We start from the raw sequence: 22,095 nt of genomic DNA, 5'->3' as shown, positions 1-22,095 counted from the left end.
CAACAGAAATTGGTCCAGTCAAAGATATTACCTCACCCACCTTGTCTCTCTCATATCCTGGGACCAACACAGCTACAATACTGCATTCAGTATGCAATGTTGTTTATGTACATTTTCAGAGAACTTATGTATATTGGTATCACATTTCAAAGGAAAACACAAAATATAACAAAACTTTATTTTCTCTTTATTTCCCCTGTTTTTTTTGTTGTTGGTTGTTCTATAAAGAAAAAGAACATCTGTATCAGTAATAGCAAAACAAATATTTTTGACCAGCTCACAGATATGAACATTTTAGTATTATAAACTGCAATGGCAAGGCAAGGGTATAAAATACATTAGAGTCAGTGGTCCATGAATAATATTGCTTCTATACTGACCTTGCTTTAATACATGCAAGTGCATGAAATAAATCATGGCTTATTATATTGTTGGAGAGGAATCCACTGGGAGTCAAAGGAAATGGTCCTTAACCCTAACAGAAACAGGTTTTACTTGTTTTATTTCTACTCTCACTGCAGAACTGCTAATCTCTGTCTGCCACTGAAGTCCAGGATGGTATTTGGTCCAATAATATTGATATAGTCATGCACTTTGAGCCTGATTGAGATCTCATTTACAAGTGTAAATCATGAATAACTTCATCAAAGTAAAAGCAAGTAAGTAATATTGTAATAAGGCTCTTTGTCTTTAAGGTGACTTTTTAGTTTGTTTCTATACAGCTATCATATAAATGTAGCATACCAAAAAAAGTTCTCAGACACAAGTCAAACACAATCGTGCCTTTGACACATATTCACAATGACTACTAGCATCAATTGGAGTTCAATTGCCATACAGTTGAGCTCTGTCTGTGGCTCATTTTTTTAATTTGTTGCTGGCTGCACCAATATTTCTTAAACATAGTCATTCTTTTATTTTCCATTTTGTTAATGGAGTCCAAAATTAGGAAGATGAGGATCTTTAACCACTTTAACCATTAGCTTACAAACAGAGTAAACATCTATGTAATTCCCACTAAATATACCACTGATAAATGTGTTACATCACTGTTCTTCCAATACTGTTTGTTTTTTCAATAGCCTGTCTGAGAGAAAATCACTCAGCAATATAAAACAATTCCAGAATCCTTCATACATTTAAGAATTGTTTTAGACGGTCAATTGACTAGAGAAATCCTGAATTTCATTTTAATGTGAATATCAAAAGGTGAAGGAAGAGTTTAAGCCTGTTTGTTATACTCACTCCAATTTTCTCATTTCTTTTCCTTATTCAGTCGTATGTGATTATTTTAAGGATTAAAAGGAAAAACTGGCTCAGTAGCTCTTGCAGCTGGGAATTAGCAGCAGAGTTACAATTCTCTAGATCTACTATAATTAGGTCAGAGGGTGAAATCCTGGCCCCACTAATGTCGGTGAGAGTTTTGCCATTGACTTCAGTGGAGCCAGGATTTTGCCCAGAGAGAATTACAACAGTTAAGTTCTTCTCTCTTTTGAGAACAGCAGTGCTGGCAGCTGGCCTGCTACAATCCTTTTCTACCATGCTATCCAGTAACTAACTGGTTGCATTTCTGTTTGAAAGTTGGAAGGTAAACAAGAAATCACTTTAAGAACAAGGTAATTATTTCTAAAGTGAATACTGCATTTAAACTGCTCTTATAAGACATTTATAATGTAACATGCATGCAAATTTTCCTCGTATCTGACTGCATTTTACAATAATATGCTTTTAACATGCACGTTTGCGAAAACTACCTTTTGTTTTAAAGCAGAAAGGTGCAAACTGTAGAATATACAATTTCATAGCCGTTAAAAAAATTAATGTGCTTTTTTCACCTTTGATGGCCTTCACTTTGCTGTTAGTTGTAGAATATAGAGCAAACCATTCATGTTGTGTATTTTTAATAAAAAAAACAAAAACTTTGGAGAGATTTCAAAATAACTCACATTAAATATACTTATTCTCCATCTCGGACTGCAAAAAAGCAGTTTTCCTTAAAAAAAAAAAGTCTTAACCTGTTTTTTCTATTGTGAACCTAGTATTGCATTGTAACTCACTTTTTGACTGAACTGTTAATGTGCCAAATCCTGTAGTCTTTACTTAGGCAAGTCTTCTATTAATGCCACTAGAGATGGGGCCAATAAAAGTTCTCTCTAAGTAAAGACAGCCAGCTATGGTTCCCTGAATAGTCTCAGTTGTTCAGACCACAAATTTAAATAATAAATATATCTCCCATTTGCCAATTTAAAGACAATAAATCTAATAGTTTAGTGTATGTTTATCATAAGATGCAGGCAAAATCCTAATTCAGATGCAGTAATTATACAGAAGTTTGATTTGGCAAATCTGGCAATATGAGCAAAATCATTCTCTCTCTCTCTCTCACACATGCACACACCTGCCTGCAATTCTATAGACAATCTGTTCATTAACCAATCATATTGTGCTCTTATCAGAAATGTTTGAACTGAATAATTTCCAGAGGCCTTTGTAGAGGGAGTCCAGAGTATGTCCTCCTGGGGGAAAATTTCCCCCCATCTGCACACCATATGATATAAACTGACATGCTCCAAAGGCAAATATTTGATCTTCGGAAATATCTTGGGCCAGAAGTTCAGGTCATCCCTGGAAATGATGGTTTAGCTGGGTCCAGAGAGCAGGGAATGATCCCCGCTGACCCAAGGAGATTTTCTCCCCTCCCCATCATTCAGTTCAAACACTGCTCATCAGCATAATACTAAGGAGGGACATAATATGGTAAGTGGAGAATCAATATCACATTTCGCTGCATAACCCCTTTATTTCCCTCAAATGTACAATAGTTTATAAATTGGTAGCTCCAGGGTTATTTTCTTCCCCACACCCTTCAACCATGAACAGTCAGCACCAAGACTTGTACAGAAAAATATTTGTGTTATCTCCAGCATTCTTGAAGGCTATGATAAATTAATCCAACATGCATTTATACATTCTAGATTTCTTCATTGGCATTTCCTTCTCTTCTAAATCCGCATTATGTAGATATATCACCTTCCATTACAGTTCTACGCAAACAGCATAATAAACATAAGTAATTGACTTCCAGTCCTTCCATAGTGCAGTATATTGTTAATAAGGAATTAATTTTTCTTCTATTTGCTTTAAAATTAGAAATCCTTTCCTACTTTTTTCATTCTTGATTTTATTTTCTAACTATGATTTGAGTTGCTGGGAGGTTTTTTTCATAGCAAATAAACTCCTCTTTTAAAAAAATCTAGTATATTTCTTTCATAACAGCTACTAATAAATAGGATTTTACATGGTTCCTCATTGTCTATAGGTTTCACGTTGGGTTCTGTCAGAAAGAATGAGACTACATGGTTGCTTTATAACTGTGCAAGTTTCACATGAGCACACATTTGCCTTTCAGCTTCTCTTTCCTTTTCTGCTGTTTGCTTTTTTTACCATCAATTTGTAAACTCACAGTCCTGCGTTTCTCTAGGTTTAGCAGCTCTTGGAACAGCTCTTTCACATTGTGGTTCAACTTGGCAGAAGTCTCCATAAAGGCACACTTCCACTTCTTGGCCATGGCTTCTCCGTCACTGCTCTCCACCTCTCGGTTTTGGTTTTCATCACTTTTATTCCCCACTAACATAATTGGAATGCTTTCCACATCCCCTTTAATCTGACAGATTTGTTCATAGATGGGTTTGAGTTCCTCCAAGGACTGTCGGCTGGTGATTGAAAAAACCAATATGAAAGCATGTCCTTTGGAAATAGACAGACGTTGCATGGCTGGAAACTGATGGCTCCCAGTAGTGTCGGTAATCTGCAAAGTGCATATGCTCTTATCACAGCTGATCACCTGCCTGTAGGTATCTTCAATGGTGGGAATGTAGCTCTCTTTGAAAGTGCCTTTGACGAACCTCAAGACCAAGGAACTTTTGCCAACTCCTCCAGCTCCAAACACCACCACCCTGTAATCATTGCTTTGCTCAGGCATGCTTTTCACTGTATCTGATGCTCAATAGGGGGGAAACCTAGAAAGGAAAATGCAACAAAATATTAATTCAGCTTTCCATGGGGAAAATGCTTTATAACTTCTATGGTAAAAAAGACTTGAGAAAATGACTGAAGTAATGGCACATTAATAATACATAATGACTCAAAAGGACTGATCAAGGGCTATAGAGCAATTCATTTCAGCACTGTTTCTGGATTCCAACCCAGTGCAGGTTGATAATGGATGAAAATTTCTGCTCTTTTGTGCTTATCTGGTGGCCTTTGTAAATTGAATGTGTAACTTTAAGTCCAGTTACTAGTGGGCAAAGGTACATAGCCCAAAACATACCCATCCATTTAACATCCTTATTGACAGTCTGTCTACCAAGAGACTGAATTTGCTATGGAGATGGAGTTACACTCTCACCGATAGAAGACTCACTACAGGTCATTGTTGAAGCATATTGATGGGGAGACCAGTGTGTGTGAACTTATCCTTCTGCCCATGTTACACCTCTTCTGTGAATAGAGAATTTGTCTCCAGTGTTGTACAATTCATACCTTTCAGAAGCAAAACTTAAAACTAATGGATAAGTGCTAATATTTCATTGGTAGCACTAAGTGTTTCATAGTCTGCCTTTGGGGGTTTTCACCACTTTGGCTTTACCTCAAAAATATTGTTTTATTTCCTAAATGAGCATGCTCATTTATAATTCAAGAGGGAAACTATAGCTTTTGATTCTGATTTTATTTATTGCACATTATAATTTTTGCATGCTAATATTGGTCTATATTTACCAGAAAAGAGATATCTGCATCTTCATAGGACTTTGAAAAGAATCATACTGTCAACTCTATCAAAGGAATGATACTGCATGGCATACTTGGTAGCGAGTTCTCTGTCAACCTTGAAGTTCAGTAGGTTCAGCAAGATTACCTGTCACCAAAAATCTCTCCCTAAGCAACTAACTATAAATCTGGTCATAATAACAATAAATGTATTCCATGTGTAAAAAGGTATCCAAGGTTCTGTTAACTATGGTAGTTCCAGAATTAGAGAAACTTTGGCTATAACCATGGGTTTATCTAAGGGCTAAATCCTGCTGACTTTGGGACTGACACAGTACCCATTTATAAAAAATGGAAAAATTCCCATTCACTTCAGTGGGTGTTTGTCAGGCCCTGAATGATACAAAACTTCTCTGAATTTCAGTGAGACTTATGCAGGCATAAGGGCGGGCAAATTGGACCTTAAAAGGGGAAGCAGAGAATAAAGGAAGGATAGTTCATAGTTTAATTGAGTTTAAGGCCAGAAAGGGAGCCTTAGATCATGTAGTCTGACATCCTGTGTATCACAGGCCATTAAATTTCACCCAGTTACCTCTGTGTGGAGCCCAATAACTTGTTTGACTAAAGCATATCATCCAGAAAGGCATGTCTCTAAAACATCAAGAGATGGAGAAGCTACTCCTTATTTCCAATTTGAATGTCTGGCTTCAGTTTCCATCATTTGTTTTTGTTATTCCTTTGATCAAAAAATTGAAGAGCTCTTTGTTACTTGGTATTTTCTCCCATGAAAGTACTTACACACTGTAGTTAAGTCACCTCTTGGTCTTCTCTTTGATAATAGGGTGACCGGACAGCAAATGTGAAAAATCGTGGGGGGTAATAGAAGCCTATATAAGAAAAAGACCCAAAAATCAGAATTGTCCCTATAAAATTGGGACATCGGGTCACCCTATTTGATAAACTAAACAGATGGAGCTCCTTAAGCCTCTCACTGTCAGGTACTTTCTCCAGCTCTCAAATCATGTTGGAGAGTTTTTTTTCACCCTCTCCAATTTTTCAACATCATTTTAAAAAATATATGCTGTTTTGGTATCCCCAGTATTCTAGTATTGATCTCACCAATTTCACACACAGAAGTAAAATCGCCTCCCTATTCCTACTCACTACTCCCCTGTCTATACATCCAAAGATTGCATTAGTCCTGTTTGCCACAGCATTGCACTGGGAGCTCATGTTGAATTGCTTGCCCACTATGACCTATAACTCCTTTTCAGAGTCATGGCTTTCCCAGATACAGTCCCCCGTTTTGTAGGTCTGGCCTGCATTCTTTGTTCCTAGATCACTGAGCCTATTAGTGTCTCTCTGGAACACTAGAACCTCCACCCCCATTAGATGAGGATTCTCCATTGGCAACTATTTTTTTGATATCTGTCAGCTATCCAGTTCTTAATCCATTTAACATGTGCTTTATTGATATTTTATCATTTGAATTTTAAAATCAGAATGTTGCGTGGTCCTAAGTCGAATGTATTTTAAAAAGTATGCTTATTACATCTACAGTTACCTTTATCAATCAAATGTGTAATCTCAAAGAATGAAACCAGGTTTGTTTAAAAAGACCTATTTTTATAAAACCAGGTTGACTGGCATTAATTATATTCCTCTCCTTTAATTCTTTATTAGTCAAAATCCCACATCAGCTTTTCTACTGATGTTAGACTAACAAGCTTATCCTCCTCCTGCTTTCCAAATACAGAACAGAAATATTTATTGAACACTTCTTCTGTCTCTGGATCATTAACAACAATTATACAATCTCCATTTAGTAATGGACCTATACTATTTCTAAGATTTCTTGTGTTCCTAATATACTTTAAAAATCTCCTTATGTTCTTACTCCTGTTAGCCATGGATTTTTCCCTGATTAAAAAAATTGGGTTTGTTTAGTCTGGAAAAGAGAAGACTGAGAGGGGACATGATAACAGTTTTCAAATACATAAAAGGTTGTTACAAGGAGGAGGGAGAAAAATTATTCTTCTTAACCACTGAGGATAGGACAAGAAGCAATGGGCTTCAATTTCAGCAAGGAAGGTTTAGGTTGGACATTAGGAAAAACTTCCTAACTGTCAGAGTGGTTAAGCACTGGAATAAATTGCCTAGGGAGGTTGTGGAATCTTCATCATTGGAGATTTTTAAGAGCAGGTTGGACAAACACCTGCCAGGAATGGTCTAGATAATACTTAGTCCTGCCCTGAGTGCAGGATACTAGACTAGATGAGCTCTCCAAATCCCTTCCAGTCCTATGATTCTATGTCTTCATCCTATTTTATCAATTATCTATACTTTATAACTTCTCATTTACATTGATTGCTATTCGTTTCCCTTTTTTCTCTTTGTTATATATTATTTTTTTATTTCTAATTACTGCCTTCATTCACATTGCCACTGAATCAGGATGGGCTTTCAGTCAATGTTGTCTTCTTTCTTGATTGTGGAATTGTGCATTTTGGGCCATCTAGAACTCATGTTTTCAATTTTCATTCATATTTTCCTCCTAGTCAGTTTTCGTCATCTTTTTTTGTCAGCTTTGGGAAATTAGCCCCTTTAGAGCTTTGTGTGTGTGTATACAATATATATAAATGCGTATGTGTGTGTGTATTACTGGTTGGAAATGTCCTCTGTTTGTCCATATTGAATGTAATCAGATGATGATCACTGGGTCCTAGGCAACCATAAACTTTCAGTGCAGTGATTAATTCACTTACTTCTGTCATAATGAGTTTAGCCCTATTCATCAGTTTCCAAACAGAATTTTAGAGATGGAATTATATAAAAGGTGTGCTTAGTGAATAACTATGCTTTCATAGTCTTTCTGATCTAGATGGAGACTAGAGAAGACATGGAAGACCATGCCTCAGTGGTAGGACAGTCATGGAGTGGTTGCATTTTTGAGGAATAGGCAGCCCAGAAAGTACAAGATGATTACAAGGACTGTTCTTGACCATGAAATAAAGTGTAAATAACACACTAGTCAGACATGCAGATACACTTGCTGAGATACAAATGCAGGTAGCTGAGAGAGAGAGCAAAGCCCATTCTGGGTATACACCTGTCATATTGAGTTGCATGCCTAAAACAAGCACATACGTCACTAATCGGGCAGGCACTTCTGCTTTCTAGCACCTGAATATTTTCAGAAGGTGGCACTTCAGTAGATGTAAATAAGTAACCAGATTCTGAAAGCACTCTGCAAATGGAATTCCTATTGTCTTCTCCAGTTCTGCAGTCTGCACTCACATGAGTCATCCCATAGTCAATGAAGGCAAAGGTACTATTGACTCCCTTTTAGTGCCTAAGAATCTAAACAAAACTAAACACCTACCTTGGAGCACTAACATATGGGTGGATCTGAAGAGTATGGCGTTTTTCGTACTAGAGAAAATAGATCTACATATTTGTGCATGTAATTATCTGCTTCATTGCGCCTAACTGTACATTTATTTAATATAGCCATATCTGGATAGTGTCTTTTTGCTGCATTAAAATTCATTAGAAAAAAAGTCTAGCTGACCGGTTAAGGCAGACAGGTAAAGAAAAGATAGAGCAAATGGCCAAAATTATTTTAAAGTGGACCTCACTTGTGAGCAGTCATAAGCAGAGGTTTTCATGACCATTTGGTTGTTAAATAATAGGCAAAATTTCATCATATTTATTAGTGAACAAAAATTTTCATGACAAAAATGATATTTTTTGTTCCTGTTTTCATGGCAAAATAGTGAATTTTTAAAATTTTTTTTGCCCCAGGTGGAAACATGACACTTTTAAAGGGAAAATGTAACAGCTAAAAGTTTTTTTTTTTCTTGCAACCCGAAGATTGTGCCTGTCAAAAGCGTCTTTAATTCTAGTGGTGAATAAAAAAAATACGTTGTAAATATACGGGCCTGATCCTCAGTGGGTGTAAATCGTCATAGCGCCACTGAAGTCAAATCACAGCTCCACTGCCAGGTCACACCAGCTGAGGGTCTGACAGAGGGATTGTTCATGCCATTTTTATCAGCAGAAAGAATATTTTCACAGTGCTAATTGCAATGTAGTTGTAGGTTAGAGCAGAAACTCACCCAGGAGAAAATATTAACTCAAAATAACTTCTGTCTTTCTTCAGAGCATTTAAGTATAATACAAAGCTACTAGGCAAGTCACATAGGTTGAGACATGGTGTACAGAGTGCAAGACCTAATGAAAGTAATTAAAATTATCTCATGCATTCAGTTTGTCTGAAAAGACAGAAAACAAAATTGTTGTCTGAGTGTTTTGTCATATTCAGCCTCTGCTTTGATAAGCTACTATAGCAAATTGCCTTGTTTTTAGTTAATCCATATATTGATAACTACCGTGTTTTAAAGTTTTTCTGCACGATGGCAACTCCATGCTCTCCAGGAGGCTATTGGACAATGGATGTTAAGGTTTTTAAAAAGGTCTTTTATTTATTATTAATATACCTTTGCAAAGTGTAGGTTTCGTATGTATTTCAACTGTTTTGGATCTAACCTTCTCTGTAGTAAAGGAGGGGAATCTCCTGGTGTCTGACATTAAATGTAACAAAATCCTTCATGTCGTGATGTGAAGAGGGACTTCAAAGCTATGGTACGATTGTGCTTTGGTCAGATCATTTAAGTGGTGCAAAAAGTCATTAAGCCAATTGACCTGTGATCTCTTTCGGTTTTCTTAATGCCTGCTATGCAATATAGAATTTAGAATGAAGTATATTCCAGGAACCTCTTAACAGTATTGCTGTGCATTCCCTTTGCCCGCAGCTATTCTACCTTATGCTGTCAGATCTCACAAGCTAGTAAGCAGGATCAGCAAGAGGATTGAAAACCTCTAAGGAACACCTAGATGAAGCAGGAAAGGGAGCCGGTGACTTGTTAGGTGTCCTTTGAGTCAGTAGAGAATGACAATGTGGTGAAAGGGACACAATTTTTGGAGATGTCATCTTTCAGATGAGATGTAAAACAAAGACCCTGGTGATTAAAGATCCCCTGGTACTTTTCATAAGTACAGTTGTCAACCCCTGTATTCTCACCAATTCCAGCTTGAGTAATTACATTCTTTTGAGATATATTAATGCATGATTGGGACAACCACCGCAGTAGTGCTGAAGTTTGGGTGAAAAGAGCATGTGGTTAGGCAACCTGGGAATGGGAGGATTAGTATCTTTAAAAAATGCATTTGGCTTTAGAGTTTTGCCATTGGTCAATATTTGTTAATTTTTATTAGAACAAGTGATAAGAGATCTCCCAAGCACACTTGTGTATGCAGGCACGCCTATGTATTTTTCAATGAGCTAGGAATCCCGCCCAGTGCTAGCGTTCAGCTAAATTAAAGCCAGATAATAATGTAGAATTCTCTATAAGAATAATGCGCATGTTGTATGATCAATTAATACTAAATCTTCTTTGTGTGTCCCAGAATTTAATAGCCTTTGATATGCTTGTTGGTGTATAACGGAGAGGGGATAATGGTCAGATGGTTGGTGCCCACAAAGTATTGGGTTATAGAAATAAAGGGAGTCTGTTCAAGTGATTTAGGTCCCCGTTCAGCAAAGCATTTAAGCAGTTGCAAAAGTGCTTTGCTGCACAGAGATGGAGGTGAGTATGTGTTTACAAGTACTTTGTGAAATCAGAGCTATAACTTAGTCCGATTGAACATTGTGAATACTGGGTATAAGGCATGCATGTAGCAAAAAAGCTCTTGACAGTGAAAAAAATATAATTAAAAAGGAAATCAGTGATTTTTGTCTAGGTCATTGGGTGCAGCGATTAGAAATTATGTGATTATTTCTGAATATGCTGGGTCATGTTGACCGAATGACGTTCTATTATTGGACACTGGAAAGATGATTATTTATTTGGGTTTAGAATTGCTTTGAAGTAGTCACTGGAAAAGTTACTGTGTGTGGGATGAGGAAGGGAGTTACTAACTGGATCAGTGATTCAGTGGAGGCTTGTAAACTTCAAGAGTTTTGTTCAGGGACCATGAGCAAAAGCGGGATTAGCGTTTGTCATAAATATAAAGTGAAGGGTAAACCCCTTTAAAATCCCTCCTGGCCAGAGGAAATCTCCTCTCACCTGTAAAGGGTTAAGAAGCTAAAGGTAACCTCGCTGACACCTGACCAAAATGACCAATGAGGAGACAAGATACTTTCAAAAGCTGGGAGGAGGGAGAGAAACAAAGGGTATGTGGGTCTGTCTACATTTTGTCTTTGCCGGGGATAGACCAGGAATGAAGCCTTAGAACTTTTAGTAAGTAATCTAGCTAGGTATGTGTTAGATTATGATTTCTTTAAATGGCTGAGAAAAGAATTGTGCTGAATAGAATAACTATTTCTGTCTGTGTATCTTTTTTGTAACTTAAGGTTTTTGCCTAGAGGGGTTCTCTATGTTTTGAATCTAATTACCCTGTAAGGTATTTACCATCCTGATTTTACAGGGGGGATTTCTTATTTCTAATTCTATTTTTATTAGAAGTCTTCTTGTAAGAAAACTGAATGCTTTTTCATTGTTCTCAGATCCAGGGGTTTGGGTCTGTGGTCACCTATGCAAATTGGTGAGGCTTTTTATCCAACATTTCCCAGGAAAGGGAGGGTGCAAGTGTTGGGAGGATTGTTCATTGTTCTTAAGATCCAAGGGTCTGGGTCTGTAGTCACCTAGGCAAATTGGTGAGGCTTTTTACCAAACCTTGTCCAGGAAGTAGGGTGCAAGGTTTTTGGGAAGTATTTTGGGGGGAAAGACGTGTCCAAACAGCTCTTCCCCAGTAACCAGTATTTGTTTGGTGGTGGTAGCGGCCAATCCAAGGACAAAAGGGTGGAATATTTTGTACCTTGGGGAAGTTTTGACCTAAGCTGGTAAAGATAAGCTTAGGAGGTTTTTCATGCAGGTCCCCACATCTGTACCCTAGAGTTCAGAGTGGGGGAGGAACCTTGACAGCGTTGGTCAGGGTTCATGATGAAAGATAGTCACAATCAAATTGCGGTAAATGGGAGAGGCAATACTGACTAATTGGCTGGCGAGTGAATCCAGTCAGGAGGTAGTAGAATAATGTGGTTTCACAGTGGACAGCATTAGTTTCTGTACAGGGAAATCAAAATAAGGCTCTGGGCCCTCACACTCCATCTTCTGTCTGGGATGCTCTCTTCAATAATTTTTGCTTGTTTTTTGAGAATAAGGATGTCTTCTACTCCACGTATTTTGTAAGATGCACAAACTCAAACTACTCAGAAGGGTTACCTATGTTCCGAACTGTACACAATGCAAATTGACTGGAAGGGGGTACAAAAGTTGCTTAAAGCTCACTTGTGAACTTCACTGATTTATGCGGGATTGGTCCCCCTGTATTAAGTTAGAGCAGCCAAAGGGTTGATAACAGCACTATGGGGTCAAAACCACAGGTAGGAATGTGTGTATTTTGCAGGAGATTGGACTAGATGAGCATAATCGCTTTAAATAAAACCTATGAATTGGAGTGGCCACACACACTCTTGTTCAGCTACCACCCATCTTCCTTTCTCTGATACCAGCAACGAAGGGGAGAGCATAAAGCCTGTCCAAGCCACCAGAGCATCTCTCTTGAACTGGGATGCTCTTTTCAGGCTGGATACACTGGCTTCATAGCAGATTTTATCCACAATGCAAAATACAGTGGTTATACTGCAATGGAGAATCTGTCCCAAAATATGCAAATAAAACAGTGACTTTAATATTGAAAGTATTTTTTTTAAGAACAAAAGCCCTACACTTCTGTCTCAAAGACAAATGAGCATTTAAAGGAGGCAGAACCCAGCAGCTATATCATTCATTGATTACAGAAGCTATGCTCTGATTTTGCAAAGTAACTGGCATATTTTCAATGAGCAGTCATTAATTTCTATGTTTTTTCAAAGATAAAATATCCATAGAACAATAATGCATGCCATTTCTCCTGAGGTTAGTTTAATTGTGTAGAAACAAAGTTTGCACCTGTATGGTTAAAAGAGGTTCAAATAATATTCCAAATGAGGTGTTCAAACAGTTTTAAAGGACACTATGAAATATTGTACAGAAGACATTTTCTAGGAAGACGTTTCCCTCAGTAAAGTGAAAAAAGTATTCTATATTGATATCATATTAATAATAAAATCTTGACTAGTTTTTAACCCAGGACAATGTTATTTGTATTACCATAGCACCTAGGAGCCGTAGTCATGGACCAGGACCTCACTGCGCTAGGAGCTGTAAAACCGCAGAATGAAAAGAAAGTCCCTTCCCCAAAGAGCTTACAATCTAAGTGTAAGACAAGAGACAACAGATGGAGAGAGATGGAAATACAAGAAACAAAGATGACGATGGTCAGCATGATAGGCTGTGGTCTCAGCATACCAGCACCCTATTTGTTGTCAATTTTTTACAGGCATTAAGGCAGAGGAGAGTTTTGAGGGAGGATAATGAGGTAGCTTTATGGATGTTTATGGGGAGCGCCTCTTAAGCATGAGGGGTAGCATGAGAGAAAGTCTGAAGGTGATTGTTTGAAGGTGGGCAATAGAGGCTGGTCTTGTGGGCTGACCACAGGTGGGAGTCAACATCTTGATGGTGAATCGGAGATGATAGGTAGGATGGGGTGAGGCCATGCAGGGTCTTGAAAGTGAAGACAAGCAGCTTTTGGTTTATGTGATGGAAAAAGGAGAGCTAATGGAGGGATTCAAAGAGAGGTGTGACATGGTCAAAGCAACAGGGTAGGGAAATGATTTTTGCTCCAACATTCTGGATGACTGTGAGTGGGGCAAGATTATGTTTGTCAAGGCCAGAGAGAAACATGTATCAGTAACTGAGACATGATTATAGCCTGGACAAGAGTTTAAGCTGAGTGGATGGATACGAAAGGCCATATCTTACAGATCTTATGCTGAAAGAATTGTTAAGATTTAGACATAGTCTGGATGTAAGGACCAAGAGAAACGTCCAAGTCAAAGATGATACCCATATTATGAGCATGAGACTTAAAGATAAGGACATGTTTAAGTGCTTTGTTAGATTGTGACCAGAGTGCATCATGCATTGGAGGATTGAGCACTAGAGAAATGCATATGTAAATATGAACGGATTTCATAAAATGACAAAACCAAAAGGCAAACTATTATCCAGTATAATGAGTACCAGTCCAATATCTGTTTAACAAACCCCATGTTAATTTTTAGTTTCTGATGCTCGTAAATTAAAAAAAATCTTTAATAGTTTTGGCTCTAATTTAGCAAGGTAGTTAAAATCAGGCTTAACTTTAAGCACATGAGAAGTCCTATTGATTTAATGGAACTACTCCTATTCTTAAAGTTACACACATATTTAAGTACCATACTGAATCAGCACTTTAGTCCATTAAATACTTAGGGCCAAATCCTGCTTGCCTTTCTCTCAGGAGTAGTTCCAATTACACTGAAGTTGAGGTAAGTGAGCAGGATTTGGCCCTCACAAAATAAAATACAATGCTGTTAAATTTATTTATTCTATGCTAGTCTGTCAAATCCTAGAATCCTTATTCAGTGGAAATTTTGTCAGCGTAAGGACTGCAGGATCAGATTTTAGGCCTCGATCCTGCAAACACTTATGAATATGTGTAACTTTATGCATTTAGACAAATTGATTAGAGTGGGATAAACACCAAATATTGTGAAACTCATGATAAAAAGCACAAGAATTGGCAACTATGTACTAATACACTACGTATATAAAGATATATACATACTTCAGACTACTTTCTTTTCGCTAGAGGGAATAACAGAAAAACTACAAATGTTTTGTTTATTCTAACCACACAGTCCTTTAGTCCTGAAAAGCTTAATTTTACTGTTATGACAAAAAGCTATTGGTCCAGATCTTCAATGGAAGCAGAACAGTTAGAGATTGAGCCAAATCCTGTAGTCCTTTCTTATGAAAAACCATAACAAATTTTATTTTCTATTGCTAGGAAGATCGTGATGACTATCATGAACACTGGGCCAGATTCTGATACCTTTACTCATGTTGAATAGAACCTTACTTCAGAATAGTCCCATTAAAGTCAATTATATTATCTGTGGCATAAAGCATTACTCAGCCTGAGTAAAGGTATTGGAACCTGGCCCGTTGTCTTAATATCTCAATTTCACAAGATAAAACCCCTAGGCAAAATACCAAACAATCAATGCAGTGATTTAAACTAATATTTTGAAGCTGTTTGTAAAACAAAGATTTAAGATAAGATCTGGATATAATTTGTATACTGTTGTATAGCAATAATGGGTTTCTGAAGGGGTTTCTAATTGTTCATACGAATCTATTCGCTGCCAAACTGCAGGAGTGAACAGGCAAAGTTGAATTTGTTTTATAAGTTTATATTTTGATTTACTTTAAAGTAAACAATTTCAACGTTTATTTTCAAAACCCACATCTCTTCCTTTTGGAATCTCCTGAATTTCAGAAGACTGAAGACTGTTTACTAAAAAGAAAAGAATAATACAAACTTGTTTGTTAGTTTAGACTTTGAGTAGTTTCTCTGTGTTTGAGGTAAATATACCTATGTTTCATTATATTCCCTCATTTCTCGTTTGAGCCAATGTTACCAAGAAAGAAGACACATGAATTAAGAACAAAATAGTATCATTAAGACTAAATGATAAGTAAATATAAATAAGTAAATTAAATACAATGAAACATACTTATATATAAAAAAATCTTTTCCCAGTTATTCTCTATTGAAGTTTGCAATGTTTGGTTGAAGGAATTTGGCAGATTTTAAGGAGACCATCTTTCTCCATTGGGGCTTATTTTTAATACTCAATATTTCAGTTATCAGCTGTAGCTGATATTTGACTGTTGAAATTACCGACTTTTTCAAATAAGATAAAAACCTAGTTAGACTTGTTTGGAGAAGAAAAACATACAATTACATTATTTTATTTTTATCTCAACTGTGCATGACATTGATTTTAAGTCAGAGTTACTGGACATTAAATTGAAGCACCTTGTACAACCCAGAAATGGATTTGCCTTTTGTATGCTGTTGCCTTGCTGCACTGCACATCCATCTTAAAGCAGGAATACGAAAGGATGCAAGCACTTCAGTGCCACCAATCCAGTCTCAACCAGAAACTATCCCATTAGCTGCAATAACTATTAGGTAGGCTGCATTTCACTGCTACAGGGTTTGGCAGCACTCCCACCCTTTAGGAAATCTGGGAGATTGATCTCTGTTACATCAGTTTTCCTCTGGCATTAAATTCATTTGCTCCAGAGAAGCTACTGCTGACTTTCATTGTGAGAGAGGAAAATTAGAGTCTTCATGTCACTTGTATAAGTCTCTTCTTCCTCATTTTAAGGTGCTGACAAATTTTGCTCTTCTCTTTTTCTTTACATCCTATTCAAGTGCGGTACAAGATCTGGGAAAGGACTTATTGTTTGAATTTTTTTTTTAAATAATCTCAAACAGAAAATAGGTTGAGGTTCAATTTAGATTTAAAGACATGTTCTCACCTGGAAGTTCTTATTTGCTGTCTTTCCAGCAATTAGAGTAAGATAATTTAATTGGTCCCTAGTTCCATGTGAAACTTCGATATAACCCCAGAAAACAGATAGAATATCAGAGTTGGAAGGGACCTCAGGAGATCATCTAGTCCAGCCCCCTGCTCAAAGCAGGACCAATCCCCAAATTTTTTTTGCCCCAGATCCCTAAATGGCCCCCTCAAGGATTGAACTCACAACCCTGGGTTTAGCAGGCCAATGCTCAGATGATCCCATATAATGTTTTTTCTTGCTATGCTGAAACTGAAGATAACCAAATAGACTGATTTTTTTTTAAAGGTGACATTTTGCTGTGGACGAGGTGCCTTTTACTAGAATGTGTGTTTAAAAAGGAGGGGGGGATCCATATTTGTAACATCATGTAACAGCCTTCACAAATGCACAGTGGTTGTTTTTCCTTGTGGATCTAGTCTGTAACATTGATGCTTGCTTGATTAAAGATGAAAAGTATTAAAAGAAAAAAAATCTGGAGAACTGAATAGCATGTCAATATACGGTAAAGGCAGTAAACTATTGGATCAAAGCTTTTGATGTGAGTGCAGTTCCAGCTAAGGTGTGGAAATGCTCGGATGCTCATATGCAAATTGGGGGTGAAGTGCACAAATGTGTACATTGATTTTAGAAGTTTCGCCACTACTGCAAAAACATTCATGGAGATGCACAGCAAAACACAAACAAATACAGTATAATAAAATGATGCCCCTTTTGAATGATAACACACACACACTGAAGAGTCTTATTAAAAAAGGGAAAGAGACTGTTGGGGAGCAAATAAATAGAGACCCTCCAATAGTCATTGTAAAAATCACATTTGAACAAGAAAATAGTGAGGTGCTTTTTAAAAGGGTGCTGGGAGGAAAATGAGAGAGATTTCAGTGGGGGGATGCATTTCACATCATACCACAACAAAATTGTGGTCATCTGCTAGCTTTGGACACAATGGTTGGACCTTCAAATGGTCAGATGTGTCTGAGTACAAATATTTCTCAGCAGAAAGCTCAGTGAGCAGACAGGTCTTGAATGTATGGCCACAGCCAACACCAACAAAAGCTTTAAAAACAAGCAGTACCAATTCATATTTGAATCCACCACTTTAAAGAATAGAAACGAAGAGAATACTGGTCAGATGTAATATAATCATTATGACTCAAACTGGTGAGCAGTCATGTTACTGAACAAGTGCCAAATGTTGGTGCATCTTAGCTGAGAGGTCTTAGAAGAGGTTATTACAGTGAGCCTCAGGGTCATAAAGGCATGCATTTCTGCTATTAGACTATCTTGGAATAAACAAAAGTGTGGCATAACTGGGGGAAAATCACTTCGGTTCTTGGCTTTCAATGCAGAGGGCATGGTCAAAAGTGATACCAAGGTTCCTAATCTTTGTGGCCACATGCCTACACAAATAGGGACACAAAGAAGAGACCTCCTGCTATTGAAAACATCTACTGAACAGTAAGACTTCTGTCTTCCCAGGGTTGAGAACGAAATAGCTGGACATATCATTCAAATGTTTTCCCAGACTTTAGGATTCTATAGGGCAATAGATTTACAGCTGAACAGCTGAAATTCTCCTGTGGTTAGAAATGACTACATACAATTGGAGATAGGACGGAATCTTGTGGTATCACTCATTTTACAAACCTTAGCAATGAGACACCTAACAGTCCCCAAGGACTGACTAATAAAATGCACAGTAAATGGAACTGGAACCCTGGGTGGCAGTTCCCTACACCCCAGAAAAAGCCATCAGTCAGTGAAGAAACACCGAAATGGCCAGTTGACCCAAATCTAAAAACTGTAGGATCTGTAAATACTTTTGATTCAGTTGAATCTGTAAAGCCTGGCAAAGGTAGCGATAAAGACCAACCGTAAAAGTTCCATTTATATTGAGAGGTGTGTTTGTGTGTGTGTATATATATATATATATATATATATATATATATATATATATATATATATATATATTGTGCATACATGCACTATATATATATATATATATAGTTTGTACATACAGGCAAATAAATATTTAGTGCATATAATTGTGTGTGTATTTTAAAAAAATACTTTTAAGGATATTACTTAAATCTTGTTGCTCTATCCTCAACTTTCACACCATTGTGACTGTGTACTTCAGCATATATAACAGCCCACATTTTACAGAGAAAACAGCAAAAAGAGTAAGGTGAGACGTTGAGTAAAAATAAAAATAGTCAGCCTGCAAGAGGAATACTCAAGAGTTGTCTAAAATTTAGTTCTATTGCTTTAGAAAAGGAGAAAATCTTTTTAATTTGATTCATACTCAACATTTCCCCCTCCCATTTTCCATCATATACGGTTAAATATCTTCATTTAAACTAGAACAACATCTTTTTAACCAATGGGTTGCATTGGTGTAAATGAGGGCAGAATTTAGCCCATCGTATTTGAATGAAAATATTTTTCAAATGTTGTTACAAAGCTATTACTGATATCCCAGTAAACTAAGAAACATTTTTCCACATATAGCCAGTACTCTTGTCACCAGCTCCAGCCTTTCTTTCCAACCATTACTTATAAACATAACATTTCATCTGCATGAGATATGCAGTTAGGACCAAATCTTGCAATCTTCACTCATGCAAAATTCCCATTGACTTCAGTGGGACTTTTGCCTGAGGAAAGACTGCTGGATCTGGCTAAGAAAAAAAAATTCACCTACTGTTAATACATAGCTAATGTTTCTTATACAATGCTGAGTAGAAAAATGATTTAAGAAGATTACCTGAGAAGGAACACAACTCTGCCAAATGCTCTTCAGTTCCTGCCTGTCATAGTACCAGCAGTAGAGCCTTTCTGTTGTGGGTTTTCTCCGAGAGAAACCTCAGCTATCTGTTTTTAAATAAAGGAGCTGTAACTCAGCCGGCTGCTTCTCTCTTGTGTCTTGTTGGTTGCTGCTGTCTGATCCTTGTTCTGTTACCTGTGCTCTTGCTGTTCTGGTCCTACTCTAGTGTGTGTGTGTCTGTCTCTGTCTCTCTCTCTCTGGGTGCCTGGGCCGTGGTTAATGCTTTTGTTGGCTTGGTTGCACTCTCCCTCCAGACACACACACTCTCTGCTCTCAGAGATGGACTGACTTCAGCTTCAGCTGCTGCTGGTACTTAAATGGCGACTGCAAAGCTCATCTAAGCTTTTAAGTGCCACCTACTGAGTAACTGTGGAACATATATATGTTTTTAAGGGCTGGAATTTTCTGGTCACTTTATCAACTGCCATGTTATTTGTACAATTAGTCTTACATTTAATTATTTTAGGTCCTCCAAACATTTAGTATTTTGTAATTTTAGGACTGCTGTATGTATTCATCTATGTACACACATCTCCCTTTCTCTAAGTAGCTAAATATGGAGCAAGCACTTTCCTTTTAGCTTTATAAAGCTCACCAAGATATGCTTGGACTTGTCCTCAGCTGGTGTAAATTAGTGTAGCACCACTCAGGTCACTTGAGCTGTGCTAATCTACATCAGGTGAGGAACTGGCCCCTTCTGGCAAAGATTTATTGGAAAAATGAAATAAAATAATTTATTGTAAATGAAATAAGAATCATTTTTTGGTCTAATGGTCTAACTCAGCCTTACAAAATTCCACTCACCTGAAGCAACTGAGGTTTTTTGCTTGTTTGCTTTTGGTATTTTGGAGGGACAAGTAAAATAGTTTCATTTTTCTTTATGAATAGTCACCATATTAAAATGAATGAATAGATTTTATACCTGCACTGGTAAATATTCATGATTAGTTGTGAAAATCTGATCTAAAGGCTGTCACTCCCTTTCTCTTCTACACTAATGCCCATTTTAACATTCAGAAGAGTTTTTTGTTCAGGGCCAAATCCCAGGACCCATTGCAAAAGCGACCAAAAAAACAGGCTGTCTGTGCAGTTGGGGGGGTGGGGGAGAGTAACCACTCCATAACTCAGCGGCAGGGCTTGGAGCACCAGTATCTTCTACCCTCAACCCTTCATTCAGAGCTTGTGATATGTAGGCGTGTGAAGTCTTGAAAGAACTGGCCTTGTGCTCATCCCTCCAATGAATGATGCCTCTGAATGTGCTGCTATGGAGCACTGGTTCTGCAGGGTGCAGGTGGTGCTAAGTACCCTAGAGCAGCCTTTCTATGCTATGTCTGCCCCTCACAATGGGTCTGCAGGTGGTCAGTTTTCAGGCCTTGCATGGCTGCTGAAGGGGGCAAGTGGTAAACTCACCATGGCTGCACTGGCTGGTCTGATGTTTGGAATTCAATGACACACTTATTTCATGAGGTTTTGTTTTGCTTATTTTCAGCATGACTCCATTATTAATTTTAATGGGTACCAGCTGAACACATATATGAACGGTTTTTCCAGTAGATGTATGTGTCACAGTAGAAATTTAACCAGATTATGACTATTTTAATGTGCCTAGAGGAAGCAATCTGCACCTAGGGTTGGTACAGATAACTTCCTACCTCCTTACCCCACCTGCTTCCCAACAAGAGATAGTGACTCTGAGCCCCAGTGGTATTACAGAATTGTAACCAGCTCAGCAATAAGCACCCTTCCATAGCTAAGTGTCATACTCTAGGAGCTTTGTAATACAGCAAGTCAACTTGGATTCTCAGATCCACTGGTGCAATCCCCCCATAGTGTGAGAGTGGAATTTGGCCCCATATGCTTGAATCAGACAGAGAAGAGTACAAGTACTTCTCCAGATTCAGCTTGGCTATTTCTGTATTGGCATGCAGGCACAGCCTGTAATAAATAATTTTCCAGTTTACATATCTGAATTGTGACCCTGCTGTCATTGAAATCAATGAGAATTTGGCCATTCACTTCAAAGGGAGAAAGAGCAGGAGCAAGCCCTTCATGAGCCATGTCTTTCTGTGAGTTTTTTGCACATTCAAACTTCATTCATGGCTTGGAGATTTAACTGTTGAACTATATTTCAGTGGAATTTTTTTTTAATCAGAGTCATCTGCTTTTAAGAAAAAGTCCTTTTGAGATTCCCATTCTTTTCAATTTATTTCCTGTCCAAAATATTCCTTTGGTCAATGTGTGTGATTCTCCCCTACCCAAAAAATTAATTTTTCCTTTGGAGATGATTGATAAGTCCCTATACTGACATGCATGAGTTCTTGTCCTGGAATCCTTACTCAGGCTATATCCCTATTGAAATTACCAGGAGATTTGCCTGTATATACGTGGGCCATTAATCTTTGTATTGAAAGGGATACCATGTGTGACAAGGTGTCCATCCCACATAAACCCTGAGTGTATTAATGTCGACCAGAAGGGGCCAATTAATTTTATATGATGTACTTGGAGGGAAGCCAGGGATTGATAAGCACTAATTGCACATGAAACCCAGCTGTGGGAGGAGTGGGATAGGGAATATAAAAGCCAGGAAGTGACAGCAGAAAGAGCTACTGGTAAAACAATATGTAGCTTACGGCAGGAAAGATAATATAAGGGGAATAGATGAAAATGTAGTGCTTATAGGCAAAAATAAATTTACAGCATTTATGAAAGAATTGATTAATTGCACTTTACAGACAGGGAAGAAGATTGAAAAAATAAAAATTATAATGAAAGCAGCAGAAAAGTATTTGCATATAGGCAATCTCTCAATAGACCGCATTCATCACAATTTTAAATGAAAGTAATAGTGTCATTTAAACATCATAGTTCTAACAATTTTTTTGCTAGAATGCACATAGTTTAATAAGACATGGT

At 37.5% G+C, this 22,095-nt stretch overlaps 1 protein-coding gene across 1 annotated transcript; it reads right to left on the bottom strand.

Annotated features, from left to right (window-relative positions):
* Window positions 1-219: 219 nt before the first annotated feature.
* On the bottom strand, window positions 220-19,548 carry DIRAS2 (DIRAS family GTPase 2). The gene is made up of 2 exons (XM_074953094.1): window positions 19,120-19,548; window positions 220-4,019 (listed from the first exon to the last, which is right to left on the bottom strand). Exon 2 carries the CDS (start codon window positions 3,980-3,982, stop codon window positions 3,383-3,385), a length of 600 nt encoding a protein of 199 aa, XP_074809195.1. The 5' UTR covers window positions 3,983-4,019; window positions 19,120-19,548; the 3' UTR covers window positions 220-3,382.
* Between the last annotated feature and the right edge of the window lie 2,547 nt (window positions 19,549-22,095).

Source organism: Natator depressus, chromosome 5 (genome assembly GCF_965152275.1).
Source record: "Natator depressus isolate rNatDep1 chromosome 5, rNatDep2.hap1, whole genome shotgun sequence".
Classification (NCBI taxonomy): domain Eukaryota; kingdom Metazoa; phylum Chordata; order Testudines; family Cheloniidae; genus Natator; species Natator depressus.
The sequence above is the reverse complement of the archived record's forward strand: the minus strand, read 5'-3'. Positions and strand labels throughout refer to the sequence as shown.

Bases quoted from the DNA above. Each gene is read 5' to 3' on its own strand.
- DIRAS2 (XM_074953094.1), bottom strand. From the start codon at position 3,982: ATGCCTGAGCAAAGCAATGATTACAGGGTGGTGGTGTTTGGAGCTGGA.